The sequence below is a fragment of the Cyclopterus lumpus genome, chromosome 6, assembly GCF_009769545.1.
Source record: "Cyclopterus lumpus isolate fCycLum1 chromosome 6, fCycLum1.pri, whole genome shotgun sequence".
Classification (NCBI taxonomy): domain Eukaryota; kingdom Metazoa; phylum Chordata; class Actinopteri; order Perciformes; family Cyclopteridae; genus Cyclopterus; species Cyclopterus lumpus.
The window spans coordinates 13,369,052-13,385,197 of NC_046971.1; the positions used below are offsets into that span (position 1 = coordinate 13,369,052).

At 41.0% G+C, this 16,146-nt stretch overlaps 1 protein-coding gene across 1 annotated transcript; it reads right to left on the minus strand.

Moving 5' to 3' along the window:
* Positions 1-10,912: 10,912 nt before the first annotated feature.
* On the minus strand, positions 10,913-15,886 carry LOC117732345 (MOB kinase activator 2). Its single transcript, XM_034535238.1, has 5 exons — positions 15,487-15,886; positions 13,515-13,654; positions 13,276-13,372; positions 12,125-12,249; positions 10,913-12,040 (listed from the first exon to the last, which is right to left on the minus strand). The coding sequence occupies exons 1-5, from the start codon at positions 15,567-15,569 to the stop codon at positions 11,802-11,804; spliced, it is 684 nt and encodes a 227-aa protein (XP_034391129.1). The 5' UTR covers positions 15,570-15,886; the 3' UTR covers positions 10,913-11,801.
* Positions 15,887-16,146: the final 260 nt, after the last annotated feature.

Sequence of the window (16,146 nt, forward strand, 5' to 3'; positions counted from 1 at the left end):
CATCTTCACCTGCATACAGGTAAAGAGTGGCCAGCTGTTTCTGTAAAATGGCTGTTAAAAATAAATGTTTCCAGTTAATCAACAAAAGTATCTTAGCTGACGAATCTTTGAATACTGCAGAGCACAATGTAGAAGGTGGTAAGAGGCTCCACCAATCCTCGAGTGTGCGTGAAGTACTGTTTTTTTCACCTCTCTGCTCTCTTATTTTTTTTTCTCACATCGTCACAATACCTTTTTTTGTTTTTCATTCATCTCTTTCTCAGACGTTCAAAAGTGTAGCCACTGGAGAGAGACGGACTGTTTGGCCATGAAATTATGCAATACTTATTATAGATCATGTAAAGTAGCAGGGGACAAAGAGCACATGGTGCTTTACAGCTTTTACTGTAGGACTCTCAGAACAATAATCTGTTCACTCATGCCCTTTTCACTGCTGACAGAAAGTGTCTGGAATGTGGGGCATACCTAAGGGCATAATTATGCCACCATCGCTTATGTAAACAAAAACTTACCATCATTTACTTTACTTGATATTTAGTTTTTGGTCATGTTAAAGAATTTGTTGAAAGTTTAAGTGGCAATTGGATGAAAACATATTGTGTGTACATATGTGTGTGCACGCACACACACACACACACACACACTTCCCCATTCGCAAGTGTTGGCTATTCATGAGGTGAGGAAACAAAATAACAAAAGAATAAAGGGAGAGGACGGATGCAACGAGAGTGTTTGTTTGCTGTGAAAAGTGGGTCATAATAACATACAATCTTTATTCTGTAATTAATCCTCACTGGTATTCCGATCACTATTCTGGCTGCACACCTTGAGCTGTCACTGCCAACACACACATGAACACAGGCCTGATGTGGGTGGTTTGTAGGGCATTATTGGGAGTGACCGCCAATATTAACCAAACAAAAACATGCTCACATTTTTTCAAACAAGCCTGAAATATATTTTTTACACGTGCGCGCTCAGGTACACTTTTTCCACCATCGTTCTCTCGACTACACACAAAAACATAAATGCCAACTGTGGTGAGGTCTAAAACAGTTGTCTCTGGAGGAAAAGGTGGTTAGGTAATGTAGGCTCCTGAACTGTTTGCCACTGACACAACACAGTTAAAGATAAATGTACCGACATACACAATGAAATAACAGAGGTGTATGTCTGTGTCAAAGGCACCAAGGTAACAGGAGCAAGTCTACAGCCTCATGACTCCGTCAGGTTGTACTTTAACACAGCGGTGCTTTGAGCTAAATGCTCACAAGGACACAGCTAACGTGCTGATGTTTAGCAGGTGTAACACTTACTTAGTTTGCATGCTAACATTTGCTAATAACCACAACGTAATGATGAGAATATTATTAGTTCACGGTTTAGAATATTTAGTTTTGCAGGGACTTGCTCATTAACAAAATGATTGGAAACATTTAACTTTTGACCTGATGATGGCGCTCAATGAAAAAAGGGGTTCATCAAAGTTATTCATATTTATCCTTTAGATAGCCCATCTTGAATATCTGTAGCAGATATCACAACAATCATGCATTCGTTGTTGGGATGTTTCACTCAAAAGCTCAAATATTAACTTCATTGTGGCGCCCGATAAGAAGTCAGATGATCAGCCAATTAGGATTCCTGTCTGTGCAAACGTTGAGCCCATTCCTTCAACTAAGATATTTTCGTATGAACCACAGTGATGGGCCGACCGACAGACAGGCCAAGATTAATTTGAATTTGGACATTTGTCCCAAAGCTGCAAGATAACACTCCCCTTTGAGTTGAGGTGAACACACAGTTTTGTTTCTGTACTTTTCTATCTGCACTCTCTATTGGGACCTCGTTCTCACACTTTTTGTGTGTGTGTGTGTGCGTGTGTGTGTTGTATGGTTGTCCAGGTTGTGAACTAGCGGAGAATCTGAGGGGAAAAGGAGCTTCTCCAACATTCCTCCACAGCATGGGGTTCTTCACAGAGGAACTGAACACACACACACACACACACACACACACACACACACACACACACACACACTTTCCTGTTGTAACTTCTCAAAAATACTTTGCACAAAGAAAACTTTTTGTCCCTATCAGATCCTCACTGTTTCACTCAGTTATCGTTAATGGTTCTACTCAAATTAAATCCTTTCATTTTTCTTTCTCTGTCCTTTTTTGTTGCCAGCGGCAGTATTATGTTACATCCACTGAGATCCTCTCTCCTCTTTCTCTTCAGCCAGGGAGTGTGTGTTGACATCTACTGAGCTCCAATCTATAAAACCTTCTTAGAGCGGTTTTCATACGTCAAAATTAATGCAAATTAAAAGATAGTCAACTTGAGAAACAAGGCAAAAATAAAATGTTGAGAAAAATAATATATGGCATGTACTGTTTAACATGTCAGAGATTAATGATACATTAATTGCTATTGTTCCAAAATAATATCAATATATTAAAGACACATTTCCACTCTTTCAAGTTGCAAATACCCAACATAACCTGATATTAACAGGCACGGTAATGATGTGGGAGTAAAATGTTACACAAACTATAAGGCCACTGGAAAATAAACTGATGATGCATGAGTGCTAGCTCCCAAAAAGTACATCACAGCCTACAACCGCTGTGTGTGGAGGGTGTTGTTGTGGTTTACCTTACTCAGAGGGTGGCCCGGTTGCTGCTTGGCCCCTCGGTATGTACATGTATCCTTGTCCCAAATCCCACTAAATCACCTTCACCTCTGTCTCACCTCCCCTGCTGCTGAGAGGAATTGCCTCATTCTGCTGTTGGACCTTTTTCTCACATTAATGACTGCCGGAAGGCTGGGCACAGATGCTTAATGTCTCCAACTGTTGCCCTTCACCAGAACTAATGATTATTTTCATAATTGATGAACCTATCCAATTTTTTTCTTTATTAATCAATTGATAATCCAATCAAAAAATAGTGTTAAATACTAATTGCATGTTCCCATATCTCAAGGCATCCCAAACTATTTGATGTACAATAACATAAAACAGAGAAAAACAATAATTATCGTCATCACTTTGTTTGTGTTGCTTGTTTGATACATTAGTTTTGTTTGCATTGTTTGTGATTAATTAACAAATTGTATCAGCACTAAGCACTAAATCCACACAAACATATGTTGTGAAATACGGGCTTTATGATTTGGTGGAGGTTTTTCTCAGAAGGAGAATGTGGTTCAGGTTGCAAAAGAAGACAAGTATGTGATGTGATGTTGGGCTAAATGTTAGGCCTCTACAGGCTAAATGAAATTAATTTGGCTGGATTTTCTATTTAGCTTTACCGGGACAAAGACAATATATTTATCATCCTATATAATTTCACCCATTCATTACATGGAATAATACTGACTAAATATAAAAGCATTTCACTTTAATTTCTGTTACACTGTAGAAACTGACCTCGCACTTCAAATGACTCCTTGAATCACACATTTCCAAAGCGAGCAAAATAACATCTTTAACACACGTTTTTGTTTTCCACCTTTAACTAGAACACATTGAGGGAGGCTGTGGTACCTCGGTCTGTGAGTGAGGCTCTGCGGTGTCAAAGCCCGGGACTGCACCTCCAGAGGCAGGAAACCGAGCAGCAGGCACATCCACGCTGGCAGCAACGCACACATGGCGTGCAGTGGAGACGTCCAGTCCGGATCTTAAAAGTCCAATATATATATATATATATATATATATATATATATATATATATATATATATATATATATATATATATATATATGTATGTATTGATTTATTTTAAAGTGAAGCAGTCCTGTGGAAACTTTTCTTGAGTTGTCAAATTGTCAGTTATTTTCAGAAGTATTTTGTCCCGTGTGGATGAGTGACGGCATCAATCTCGTCCGCTGCATAGAAGAAAATCCACTGAAAAAAAGACGCTGTGGAAACGCAGGAGCTGGTCGGAGCTCACATCGGGAGCAACTGGAGCCTTGCTCTCTCATTTATAAAGCCTGATTGAGGGAGGAGGAGAAGGAGGGAGGAAGGCTTATTGTCTGTCCTCAACAACCTTACCTTTAATGAACCACATGAATAACTCCAGTCTTCTCATGTAAGTTCATGCTATTTCTATTGGCCTATTTGTTTTGTTTTTTAAATGTGAGGTGACAGTGATCCTATCTGTTATTGGATGTTGTTTCTTTTTACACAGGGGACTTCTATGTGTGGGCAGAGTGAACTTGGCCCACATAGAAATGAACTACTGAACCCATCATTAACCAACAGAGCTCAAGGTTGAGATTAAAACCCTCTGGAGTCCCCAGTGAGCATGTTTCGTTTACAGTCATAACTTTATGTATTTATCATGAAGACAAGCAAACCAGTTGTAAATCATAAAGTATTTCTGAAAGACATGTTTTTAAATTATACATTATTATTAGTTTTATTTATTACCTTTCCCTGCTGTATTTAACCCAAATGACAAATTTGAGTTATTATGACCTGAGAGATTTGTCCATCTTTTTAGGCGCTTGATTCGGCTTTCAAATTGAATTAAAATGTGTTCCTTTAACAATTTGAGAAGTCAGACTTGAAAAGGGATAGGATGCATGTTGTTGAAAGACAGTTTAAAAAGTATGTGCTTAACAAAAATAAAAAATAAACCTAAATCAGCCTGGACTTTAATAACAAAGCCATTATAAGTGTAGTGCGTTTGGGCTAAAGAGGTCAAAAGGAAAATGAGACCTTGAAGTTTGAGTGAGTGTGATTGTGGACAATTGATTGGAAACTGATAAATACAACTATCCATCAATAATTGGCTCCAACTAAAGCTTTGATCATAATAAGGGATCGTTTTTGTAAGTTTCCTGGTTCTCTTGACCAACAGAGAAATCACATGTTGTATCTGAACTGTAGAGTCAGAGCTTTGTCAATCTAGATTTATGCCCACATGACCTTTTTAAAATACATGAGCAGAATTTTCTTGTGACATTTGTAAAGTTAACGGCAAAAACTGACATCTATCTTTACAAGCCAAGACAAGAATTCAATATCAATAAAATAAATGAGGGATCACTTCCTGGCAGCTAGGCTGTATATTAATTAGTATGGTTGTCCAAAAGTGCGTATCTGCACTGCTAACAGCAGTTTTTTGAGATGTGGATTTTATTGATGTCACGGTACAAACTGCAACCCATTGGTTCCAACCTTGGGGTTGAGATCCCACAAAAAGGAGTTAGTGGATTAATCTGAGTCACGTCACTTTTTTGGATTCTCTCTATTATCTTTGTTTTTTAAATAGTCCAGATGGTAAATGTTTTAAGAAAAAGTACAACACTGTCTTCTGTTTGCTTGAAATGCTTACAGCCCATAGAGGTAGGGATGTGAGATGACTTCATTTATAAGGTTGGGAACCAAAGCTTTAACCTGACCACTGAATCCTGTGGCATAAACTTTGATCTTACATCAGATAGTAAACCTTCTGTGTGCAGAGAAATTGATCTAGTTGTGTAACCAGGTTTGTGGTTGTCATGATGTATCTTGAAATACCAACATCCAAAGAATGGTTGTTACACAAGGAAAACGAGGAGAACAGGATCACTGCAAAGAGCCAGATTACCTTTCTGAATCATTTCCTTTACCTCTTTGATCCTGTTCTCCTCGTTTTCCTTGTGTAACAACTATTCTTTTTTGTGAGAAAGACACAAATGATAAGCTCAGAGTCTGAGCCTGATTAAAAGAATGCTCTGTGTGTGGAGGTGGCTTCAGGCCTTAATTAAAGGGCTGAGTGTGTGAGAGTGTGTGCGTATGCTTGTCTGTGACTCAGCAGTTTGCAGTAATACCTTGTAAGCTCAGTTTCCAACACTGAGCCTCAACTCAGTCCATTAACACGTCTCTATCCATCCTGAGAACAGAGTGTGTGTGCGTGTGTGTGCGTGTGTGTACGTGTGTGTGCATGTGTGTGCGTGTGTGTGCTCATCCCTTCTTTGTCTGATCTCTTAGCAGACAAAGATGCTTTGGCACAAACCCTCAAAAGGGCTTTCGTTTTTCAGGTGATGTAACAAAAATATATCAAAAAGTGATGAAATCGTTCAATGCATTAACTCACTACATCGGTGCAAACGTGGAAAATAAAAACACTCTGCTCCTGGAAATCTCTGGTCATATCCTTCAGCTCTGCTTCTGCAGCCGCAACCATCTGATGAGTTGTCAGGATGTCCATTCCACTTGTCTGAAGTTATTTAGAGACTGTTGACAGGACCTGGAAAATTCGCAGGAAGATCTGAGCTGTACGTATAGTCTCATACTTCAGAAGCTGGACTTGTGCCGTGGCATTGATGGTCTCTCCATCTTGAATGGCTGAGAGTGTGTAAAGGACATCAACATACAGGGCCCCGTCTGGCTTTCAAAAAGAGCCAAACACCTTTGTCACAGCTGCATCTTTGTACTACGAGCGTGTTTCTCCTATCGAGGTGAGACGTCTGCGTCTTGGGTCTTTGCTCTCCTTCTCCCAGATATTCATCCTCTGGTAGGACTCTCTGAAGAAGACAGCGATGTTGTTCATCAGGGAAAAAGAGAGCCACTTGCTAGTACACACTCTGTTGTGTCTGACAGCACAAGGTTTAGGATGTGTGAATAGCACCACACATGGATTTGAGTCAGGCTCTTTTTGGAGAGCAGTACAGAGAAGCCTTTATATTGGTGTTGCATGTTGGAGGCCCCATCAGTGGAATTTCCAATACATCGCTTCACATCCAGATCCATGGTCTCGTCTGGTACCTCATTCACAAGTTGGGCAAAGTACTGCCCAGTGGATGTCTCAAATCTGATAACAGCAACTAGTCGCTCTCATACCGTATGACAACAGAGCACTGATCTGGGATGTGATGTCCTGTGTGGTGTCGATCTGGACCGAGTACATTCCAGATTCCTGGACTTCAGCAGCGATGGTAGTTTTCATTAAGCGTTGAATGGTGGCGATGATGTAGTCGATGGTCGTTTTGGATAGGAGAGTGACAAGGGCATCTCTACCTCCTCTTGAACCAGACTGGTGTATCTGCTCGCTCTTTTTGATGCAGTGGGTGAGGTGTTCCTTGAGACAGACATCATAGTAAATATGTGTAACACGCTCCTGACACTACCCCCGGGTTTCCCCCCAGCACCAAGGAATGAGCACACTTTGGTTTAAGAAAAATATTCTTTATTCTCTCTGGCTGCTCTCCGGTCCGGTGCCTCCATCCCTATTCCCTATTGCACCTAATATAGGGGAGAGACACACTGATCCCCTGCAGCTGAGGTCATTTAGGCCTCTCCCTGCACCTGTTCCCTGAGCCACTCCCCTCCGCAGCTGAACCTATAACCACACCCCAGCCACCACATACCCCCACCGCCCAACATAGGCCGGGGAGCTATCCAGCCTAACCTACTCCCCCCCCCCCCCCCCCCCCCCCCCCCCCCCCCCCCCTCTCGAGAGCGGGAGAGGAAGTCGTTTGCAGCAAATTTTTCTTGGGGCCCCTGATATCCATTGTTTCTGACAGTTCATAGATTGGTTCAATCAGAACGAGTGTGATTTTGCTCTATAGTTTTGCTTGCATTCAGTATATGATAACACAAGAGACAGAATTTCAGGGTCATAGTGATATTTTATGCTCATTTGGACACGATCACTGAGATAAAGATGAACTAGTTCAGTGTCACATATACCATTCAATGGAAAAAAATATAATATATATTAATGTAAAGAATAGAGAGATGTCGATAGTTATTTCTTGTATTTCGAATTCGCTCGTTCACACTCGCTCACTGGAGACAGTTTATAACTTCCCTTTCATTTGCCTCAAGTACACCTAAATGTAAGCAGGTAACACTCGTTACCAACTACTGATAGCCATATTCTGTAACTACATTCTAATACAGGGGAGAGACACACAACCCCTGATCCCCTGCAGCTGAGGCCAATTAGGCCTCATGTTCCCTGAGCCAATCCCCCACTCCCCTCCACAGCTGAGCCTAACATGCACCCAACCAAGTTACCTTGGTCAATGGTGTCGTCATCAAGTGTGTATGCTGCCTCTCCCTGCTCGCCTCTGTAGCTCAAACCTCTTTTGCCGATGAACTTCATCACATCTATAATGCGATCCAACACTTGTCGTCTCCTGCAGACTTGCTCTCTATAAAGCGACATCTGAGGTCCCATGAGAAGGTCCTGGATCGTGCTTGTTGAGGATCTGAGGAAATATGCCTCAGTGCAACCTCTGTGTGGGTGGCTCTTCTCATGCTCTTCAACTCTCTGGTGTACGTGTGTGAGGTTGGACATGCCAGTGATGAAAGAGCTGCTTTCTCTGGGATTGGCAAAGCCAGACAAAGGGAACAGAAGACGACATCTCTTCTTTTTCTCCCTGAGCTTTTCAGCTCCACCTTTTCATAAGGATTTACGTTTTGGTGCCGGTGCCATGCTGCCGGCTCGCTTTGTCTGCGAGCGAGTGATGCAAGTGTCGAGTAGGCTAGAATTATTGACATTTAATAACATTAAAACAAAGTTAGAGTGATGGAAGAGATAAGATGAGTAAAGAATATGGAAACCATGAGTGTGAATAAAAGATCTCGAGGAGTAAATGTCAGTCGGTGATTATTGACTTTAGGTATCGGACCAGTCCAACCCTGTCGGCCTACCGGGGATTTCCCCGGGTATCCCCTATGGCCAGCCCACCCCTGCCCCAAGCGACATTACAGCCCATTCAAGAAAGTAGTTTGTCTTTGCTGATTGTCAGAGAATCAGTAGACTGGATGGAGATGATAACATTAGGTGAAAAACTGACTGAAAAACACTACCATCTGTAGAGAGCTGGAAATAGCAACAGTCAAATGGCAGGATTTTTATATTTGAATGATTATGTTTTTGCATCTCCACCCTCCATTAAAGGCTGTAGGCTGGGCTGGAGAACCAGAGGGAGCCTCAGCAGGAGCAGCTCAGTCACCTCAGAGACAATATCCAGGACAAACAGAGGATGCTGGATGGACTCAGAGTAAGGAACCACCAGTATAAAAAATATTGTCTTGATACTTTGATTATTGTTTCAGTAAGTAAAGTATACCATTGAAAAACATAGCTTATGAAATGTCATGAGAAATGTCTTAGAATTAAATTAAATTAATAAATGTTCATGTCCTACAAATATTATAAAATATAGCGTTCAAATGTGGTAGTATGCTTTAAGACATGTTATACCAAATGTCATGACAAATATCATCAAACTCATAAAACAGCTTTTGAGCAGTATGTCATACAAATGTATAGTATATTGTACAAAAGGTGATATAGTATGTACAATTTGTCATAAGTAATCATAGGAAAGTCATATTGTTGTATTCCATGAAAATGTCAAAATCATGTTGTACAAAATATTGTATGTCAGAAAAAGTAATTAAAAATGGCAAAACCACTATCATGATATGGTGACATTTCTTTTACATTCATATGGTACTATGATATATTTTAATTACTTTTTTTTCTCCAACATTTTAATGGCATACTATTCTCTGTAATTTCTTTGTTATATCTTTATGAAATTGTGATGACATATGAGATGTTTTAGCTTGTGTACTCACAAAAACTAAGAAAAGAGATCACATTACTCCTGTATTAGCTGCTCTGCACTGACTCCCTGTAAAATCAAGAATCACATTTAAAATTCTTCTCCTCACCTACAAAGCCTTGATTGGTGATGCACCATCATATCTTCAGGAGCTTGTAGTACCATATTGCCCCACTAGAGAGCCTCCTCTCTACCTCCTTCTGTTTCATGGATTATGGAGGTCTGGATCCTGGTCCATGCCTACTACTAATTACTTGTACATTTGTCATATTCATTGAATATTCTCTGTAATGCTGTTCATCTGTACACATGACATCTATTGCTTCTGTCCATCCGGGGAGAGAGAGATCCTCCTATGTTGCTCTCCTGAAGGTTTCTTCCATTTTGTCCCTGTGAAAGGTTTTTTCTATTTTTGGGGAGTTTTTCCTGATCCGATGTGAGGTCCTGGGACAAGGATGTTGTATGTGTACAGATTGTAAAGCCCTTTGAGGCAAATTTGTAATTTGTGATATTGGGCTAAATAAACTGAATTGAATTGAAATTGTTTTCTGGAATGGCTTTCTCTGGCTTACTGGATAGGGTAAATCTGTGTTTTTCAGTAATCGCAGCACTTTGTGCTCTGTGACAATATTTTCCAAATCATCACCACAATGGAAAGGTGACATATGTCTGTCGACAAGTAGCTGGACAGATTATACTATCTGATTATATATAATCTGATAGTATAATTTGAAATCAGACATCTTTTAACATTCACAATCTGAAAGTATACTTTCAGATTGTGAATGTTAAATGATTCCAGAGCACCGACAGGCACTCGCCCCATTCACCTAAGGCAATAGGGCCTATAGTGCCTCTCCTTCAGTTGGCCTCAGTTTGAAAACGTGGGTTGGGGATTCAGTAACGCCTACTCAAGGACACTTTTATGGGGTGTGGTTTGCCAAAAATAGGAACTTGAACTTTTGGATCTGGCAGGTGAAATGGAGAGTTTCTCTATTTCCTACACCACCCTGCAACCCATCAGTTTGCTGTTGTGATGGATGCAGGAGTAAAAGGAGGCATTGGGCCATGAACTTTAATTCCGAAGATGAAGAATGTAGTTTGTAAGTATTCTGGGTACTGGCACATTTTCTTTTCTTTGGCTTCACAAAAAAGATGACATAGGGATAAAGGAAGTACTGACTTTCCAACGTTAAGGGTATATCTGTAATACGGGAGTAGAGTAAGACTGGTGGTTCTTTGATACATAGTCCTGCTATTTATAAATAGAGTTTCTACACCGTTTGACTTAATCTGGATTTAAATGTTCTCACATCATAGAAGCTGAAACTCACCACTTTACCCGGATTGTCATTGTTTTATTTCAAATCCAATAGGCTGCAGTCAACAAAACCAGCAATATGCCTACAGACTGCAGTGTGCTATAGCTGACAGTTAAGGTTAAAACAATTGATAGATGCTGCTTTCCTGTGCTGGCAGCGGGTGGTGCTGCTCTCAAACCAAAGACACACTGCATTTACAGCACCAGCAGTTACTGCCAGACCAAGATAAAAACTAAATGTTGTTGTTTTATATATACATTCATACAGAAAATGGTCTGTCATAAATGTTTAGCACAGAGCACAGAACTTTACATAATGCAGATGTGGAGATAGGCTGTCGTTCCACATAGATACAGCCACGTTAATGTAATCACATTTGTGTCAAAACATCACCCTGATGTGTTTTTGCAAAAGTTAAAAATGTAAGGATTCCACATTTCGTTTAAATTGACTGTAGACTGGATGATTTGTTGTTTTGTATTGCTGAGTTAAGCCTATGAGGAAGACATGAATGGCCCTGAAGATCTTGACCGTAACGAAATATAATAATGCAACATTATGTTAAAATACAGTAAAATGTAATATCACAGAGTCACACAGTATCACAATAGCTTACAACATATATATACAACTGCAGCAAGATACTCTTTCTGGTCTGACATGCTGATTTTTTAAATTTTTTTTAAGCAGAACCGACTCTTTCATTCTCCCAAATACTGTTCATTAACAGTATTTTATTATCTATTTTAAACTTCCAGACTTTAAAAAAAATAAAAATCCATACTGTGAAGTTTGAATTTGGCCCAGAGTGGTGAGAGACAACATGTATCTTTGTAACAAGATATAACAAGTATGTAAGTGTGTGATGAAAATGTTTGTTTGTTTGTTTGTTTGTTTGCTCTTTAGGTTTAGCTTTGCTGTCCCAGAGCTGTGATGAGGTCCTGCATTGGCTCCGTGTCCTCCGGATCCAACAGGGCATGCTGCCGGCAGAAAAATGTGAGGTGTGCAAAGAGTGTGTTGAGGTGTGGGTGCAGGCCCAGCGCCAGTGTCTCTCTATAATGAGACCAGTAAATGTGAGCCAGAGTTCTGAAAAACAGCAAAAACACCTTCTGGACCAGAAAGACGAAGCCTGCTGGAAACACTGAACCTGAAAAATAAAGGAAAGAGATAAAGGCTTTGGGAATGTGGAACGTGACGCAGAACAATGCCGCACAAATAATGTGCCTTTTACCTGCTTTTGTGGGGAACACATCCTCATCAGTCAGGAGCTCCTGAATGTATGACATGGCATAGTCAAAGTAAAGTGGAGCAGAGCACTTCAGCTTTCTGCCGTGGTCATCTGTCCAAACATAAACCCTGACAACAACAGCACAGTAATTAAAACATAACATGCTGTGTTCGGCCTTATGAAAAGGATTGTTTTTGTGTTTCCATGGTCAAACATTTACTTTCACTATCATGCCTCAAGTTTAGCAATTATTTGAACATTTAAGATCAAATGAAAAATGCCAATCCATTAATTTCTGGTCATATGCAGTGATTCTGCTACAAAGCTAACAGGGCTGTAGCTGTGGAAAACTGGACAAAACAATCTTTATAAACCTTCAAGGGTCAGTTCACCCAAGACACACACACAAAGACAATGTTGAGGCTTAGAGCTCTCATACTGCCACCGTCCCTTTCACCGATTCTTCATTGCACTCCTAAAACATTGTCGGACTCATGATGCAGCAGAACCACAGAAATTGTCTTTTGCACCCATTCTTCTTCCTTGTCAAAACCTGGCACAGGTCTACATTACCCACAATCCCATTCAACTGGCAAAACCTCAGTGTGAGATTTGGGTGTGTTATGTTAGAAGCAGCTAAAGTAACCTCAAGCAGCTATAGCATCAACCAGAGGTGAGGAGTGAGATACAGATATCTGGTCATCTCACTTTTTTCTACCTCCACAATCCCCAGATTATTTCTTCAGTTTCAAACTTAGTCTTCAGCCGAAACTCACACTGAATCAAGTGACACCACTTGAGGAACTGTATCAGATATCAAACAGCTCTTTCTGGAGTCACCAACGGCTTTATAGTTTTCATAGATGTACTTCTCCAGACCTAACTGACTGTAATATGTAAAAGTGGTTCCCCTTTTAGTAACGGCGGTGAATGCTGTATAATTTCATCTGTGGTACCCAGCAACAACCTCCCAGTTACTTAGAATAATACACAAACTGCACTGGGAACAGTTTTCATGGTTGTGGGAGAATTACTTTGGGAGAATGTAGTTCATAAATGACTCACCGTGGATATCTCAGAAACTCTGCAAATAAAAGGTAATGTAGCGGCATGACAAGATACTACTAGGACAAAGATAATGCTCAGTAACTTACCTGTTGTCTGGTCCACAGGCAGTTGGGCAGGAGCTGGGAGTGCAGAACTCAGACAGTGCACTGGAGAAAAGGTTTATATGCTTGAAAAATGCCACAGCTGAAAGAGATTAATATGGAAATGACGCTTTGTACATATTCCTATGGCTGTTTGTTTTTGCAGTGTATGCGGGAGGACAAGGAGCAGGAGAAAAGGGGTGCCAACGATCCAAAGTCTGCAGTGCTTAATGTGGTCTACTCACTGTTGCTGGCAAGCCACTCTGCCTGGTCGACGCCAGGCGGCAGCGCCGTGAGGGATAACATGTCTGTGTGTGGGATCTGCTGGCACACGAACTGCTGCTGCAGATACGGACGCTCCTCCAGGTTATTGTTATTAATTCCCCTTGGGGGAAGATAGTACAGAGTTAATGAAGCAGAGACAGAAAGAGAAAGACAGAGAGACCGAAAGTAAACCAATCGATAGGTCAGTGGATTAATTACTCCTGCTGCAGTCAGTAGATAACACGTTTTACACTCCGATGCTCTCATCTGTCTTGCCCTCTGTCTGGCACACACATGCAAATACATACAAACTGCTGTAACTGCAGAGCTATGAGTCCAATAAACCAGCAGTTCATTTAATGAAGGCAGTCAATTTAGAGCCAGAGTAATTACTGGTAATAAAGCGCACTGCTGCAGTGGTCAATGCTACAAAGCAAATGACTGGAAAGACCAACATTGTGCATGATAATGTGCAACACTGAGTGCTGAGGCCTGTTGGCTCTCTCACATCAGTTAATATACTAACTGATAAGCTACAGGTAGTGTTTTACAATCAGTCACATGTAACTGGCAGCTTGGGAACTTGTCATAATTATAGAAGTGAGTGCAGTATATTAATGATGTTGTTTGGGAATACCAACATATACTGGGAAGTCAAACTTGGCAGCATGATTTGACTTTATGCAAACAAGAAGGTGACCAGGTAGTGTACTGTGATGATGATGGTGATGATGATGAGTGCTCTAATCTGTTTTTTCTGTCCGATAGCAAGAGTGTCTTTTTTTTAAAGAGGGCTTTGAATACAAGTGAATATTTCATAGTGTAGTGGAATCAGGCAGCTGCCACAGACAGTTTTTAGATGTCTACAAACAGAACAGCTGAGAGTTTACTCAGTGTGACCTTGCCTACTGCGATAAGGGAAACATTGTGCTCTCTATGGGGTTTCACTCGCCCGGCTGTATGTGTGTATGGGCAGGAATAATTAGTTTAATGGTCTAAACAGCAGGTCTTTGTCCAAACTAAAAGGTCAGAGGAGGTAGAGAGGGAGGAATAGTGACAGAGGAATGTAAACATTAGCTCAACAAAAGGTACAGTAGTGTAAATCCTGGCCTAACTTCTCTAATGTCCACAGGAACTTATTTTGTTAACATCCTGTTTTGTTCCAGCTTCATGGTATTAACTCAATTACCACCTCTTGTGTTGTCAGCACACAAACCCAATAAACCCGGAGCTACTTGTAATGTTGTGTTTGTGTGTAAACACACTCCTCTGTGACCCTTCTCTCCTGCTCTTAGCCATCTGTTTAACTTCACCTCTGCTTTAAGGGTGAAATAAACAGTCCTCTCCAGGGCAGCCGGCTGGACTTTATAGGTTCATCCTGGAGCAAATATTTGCAAAGCAAATTGTGCTAAAAACACAGAAAAACCGGGCGGCCTGGTTGCTTAATCCTCTGGCCTGGGTTCGAAATCCAACCAGTGGTCCGTTGCTGCATGTCAGCCCCCCTCTCTCCCACTGTTGTAAATCTATTACTGTCCTATCAAAAAACATCATAAAAAGGCCATACATGATCTTTAAAATAAACAACAGACGTTCCTCATCTTGGTTCAAACTACTTCTCAACATGTGTTCCCGCTGTTAGAGAAATCCACCTTAACTGATGCCATCAGACAAATATGTAAAACACACACACACACACACACACACACAACTTTATCTGGAGAACATTCCTGAGTAAACCATGTGTGGCCAGCTTTCCAGTCATGTTGACTCCACACTATCTATTACTATAACAACATCTTGCCTTTCTGTATGTTAATGTATGTTCAAGTATATAAAAGGTGATTTGAGAAAGATGGAAAAGCAAATGCAAAACTTATTTCCAGACAGGAAACTGAAACATGAGTATAACTGCAAAGCTGATGAAGATGGTTAAGAAAAAGAAATACAACTTACAGTTTTTCACTGCTGCTATCAGAAAGCTGAAGAGTCTGACTGTCTGCCTTCGTAGCTGAGGGGTAACTATGGCAACCCCCCATGGCGTAAAGCTAAGAGAAGAGGTGTTGGTCGTGCCAGCCCCACTTTTCCATCCCAAACATAATAACCCACACACTTCTACACGCTACAGACAGCATATGGGAACCAATGCTGCAACACAAACATCTCTAAACTCACAAAGGAATCCATACAGCTGACAAACACCAAATACCAAGTTTTCCAAAACACAAAAAAGTCATCCAGGAGTTGAGGATCGTCTCCTGTGCCTCTCCTTTCGCTCCAGTGGTCCAGTATCAATGAGTATATGTCTCCTTTGTCTGGAGTCCCACACCCCACAGGCTCCTCCTCTCGCAGCTCTGAGCAGACAGGCAGGTTTCTCCACAACCCATAAAGTGCAACACCCAACTCCGCCTTCTTCCCGTTTCCACCCACTGCATACACACACTCTTCTTCACATGTATGCATGCTCTGCAGAGAGAGAGCAGGCAGGTGCAGATGGCAAACTAAAAGGTGTTTTTTCTCTGTGGAAGTGGACATAGATGGATAAGGAGGAGCAAGGCAGGGAGAGTAGAAAGAGAAGCTGGAGCAGCAGGTGTGTGTTCAGATTCTGTGCTCCAC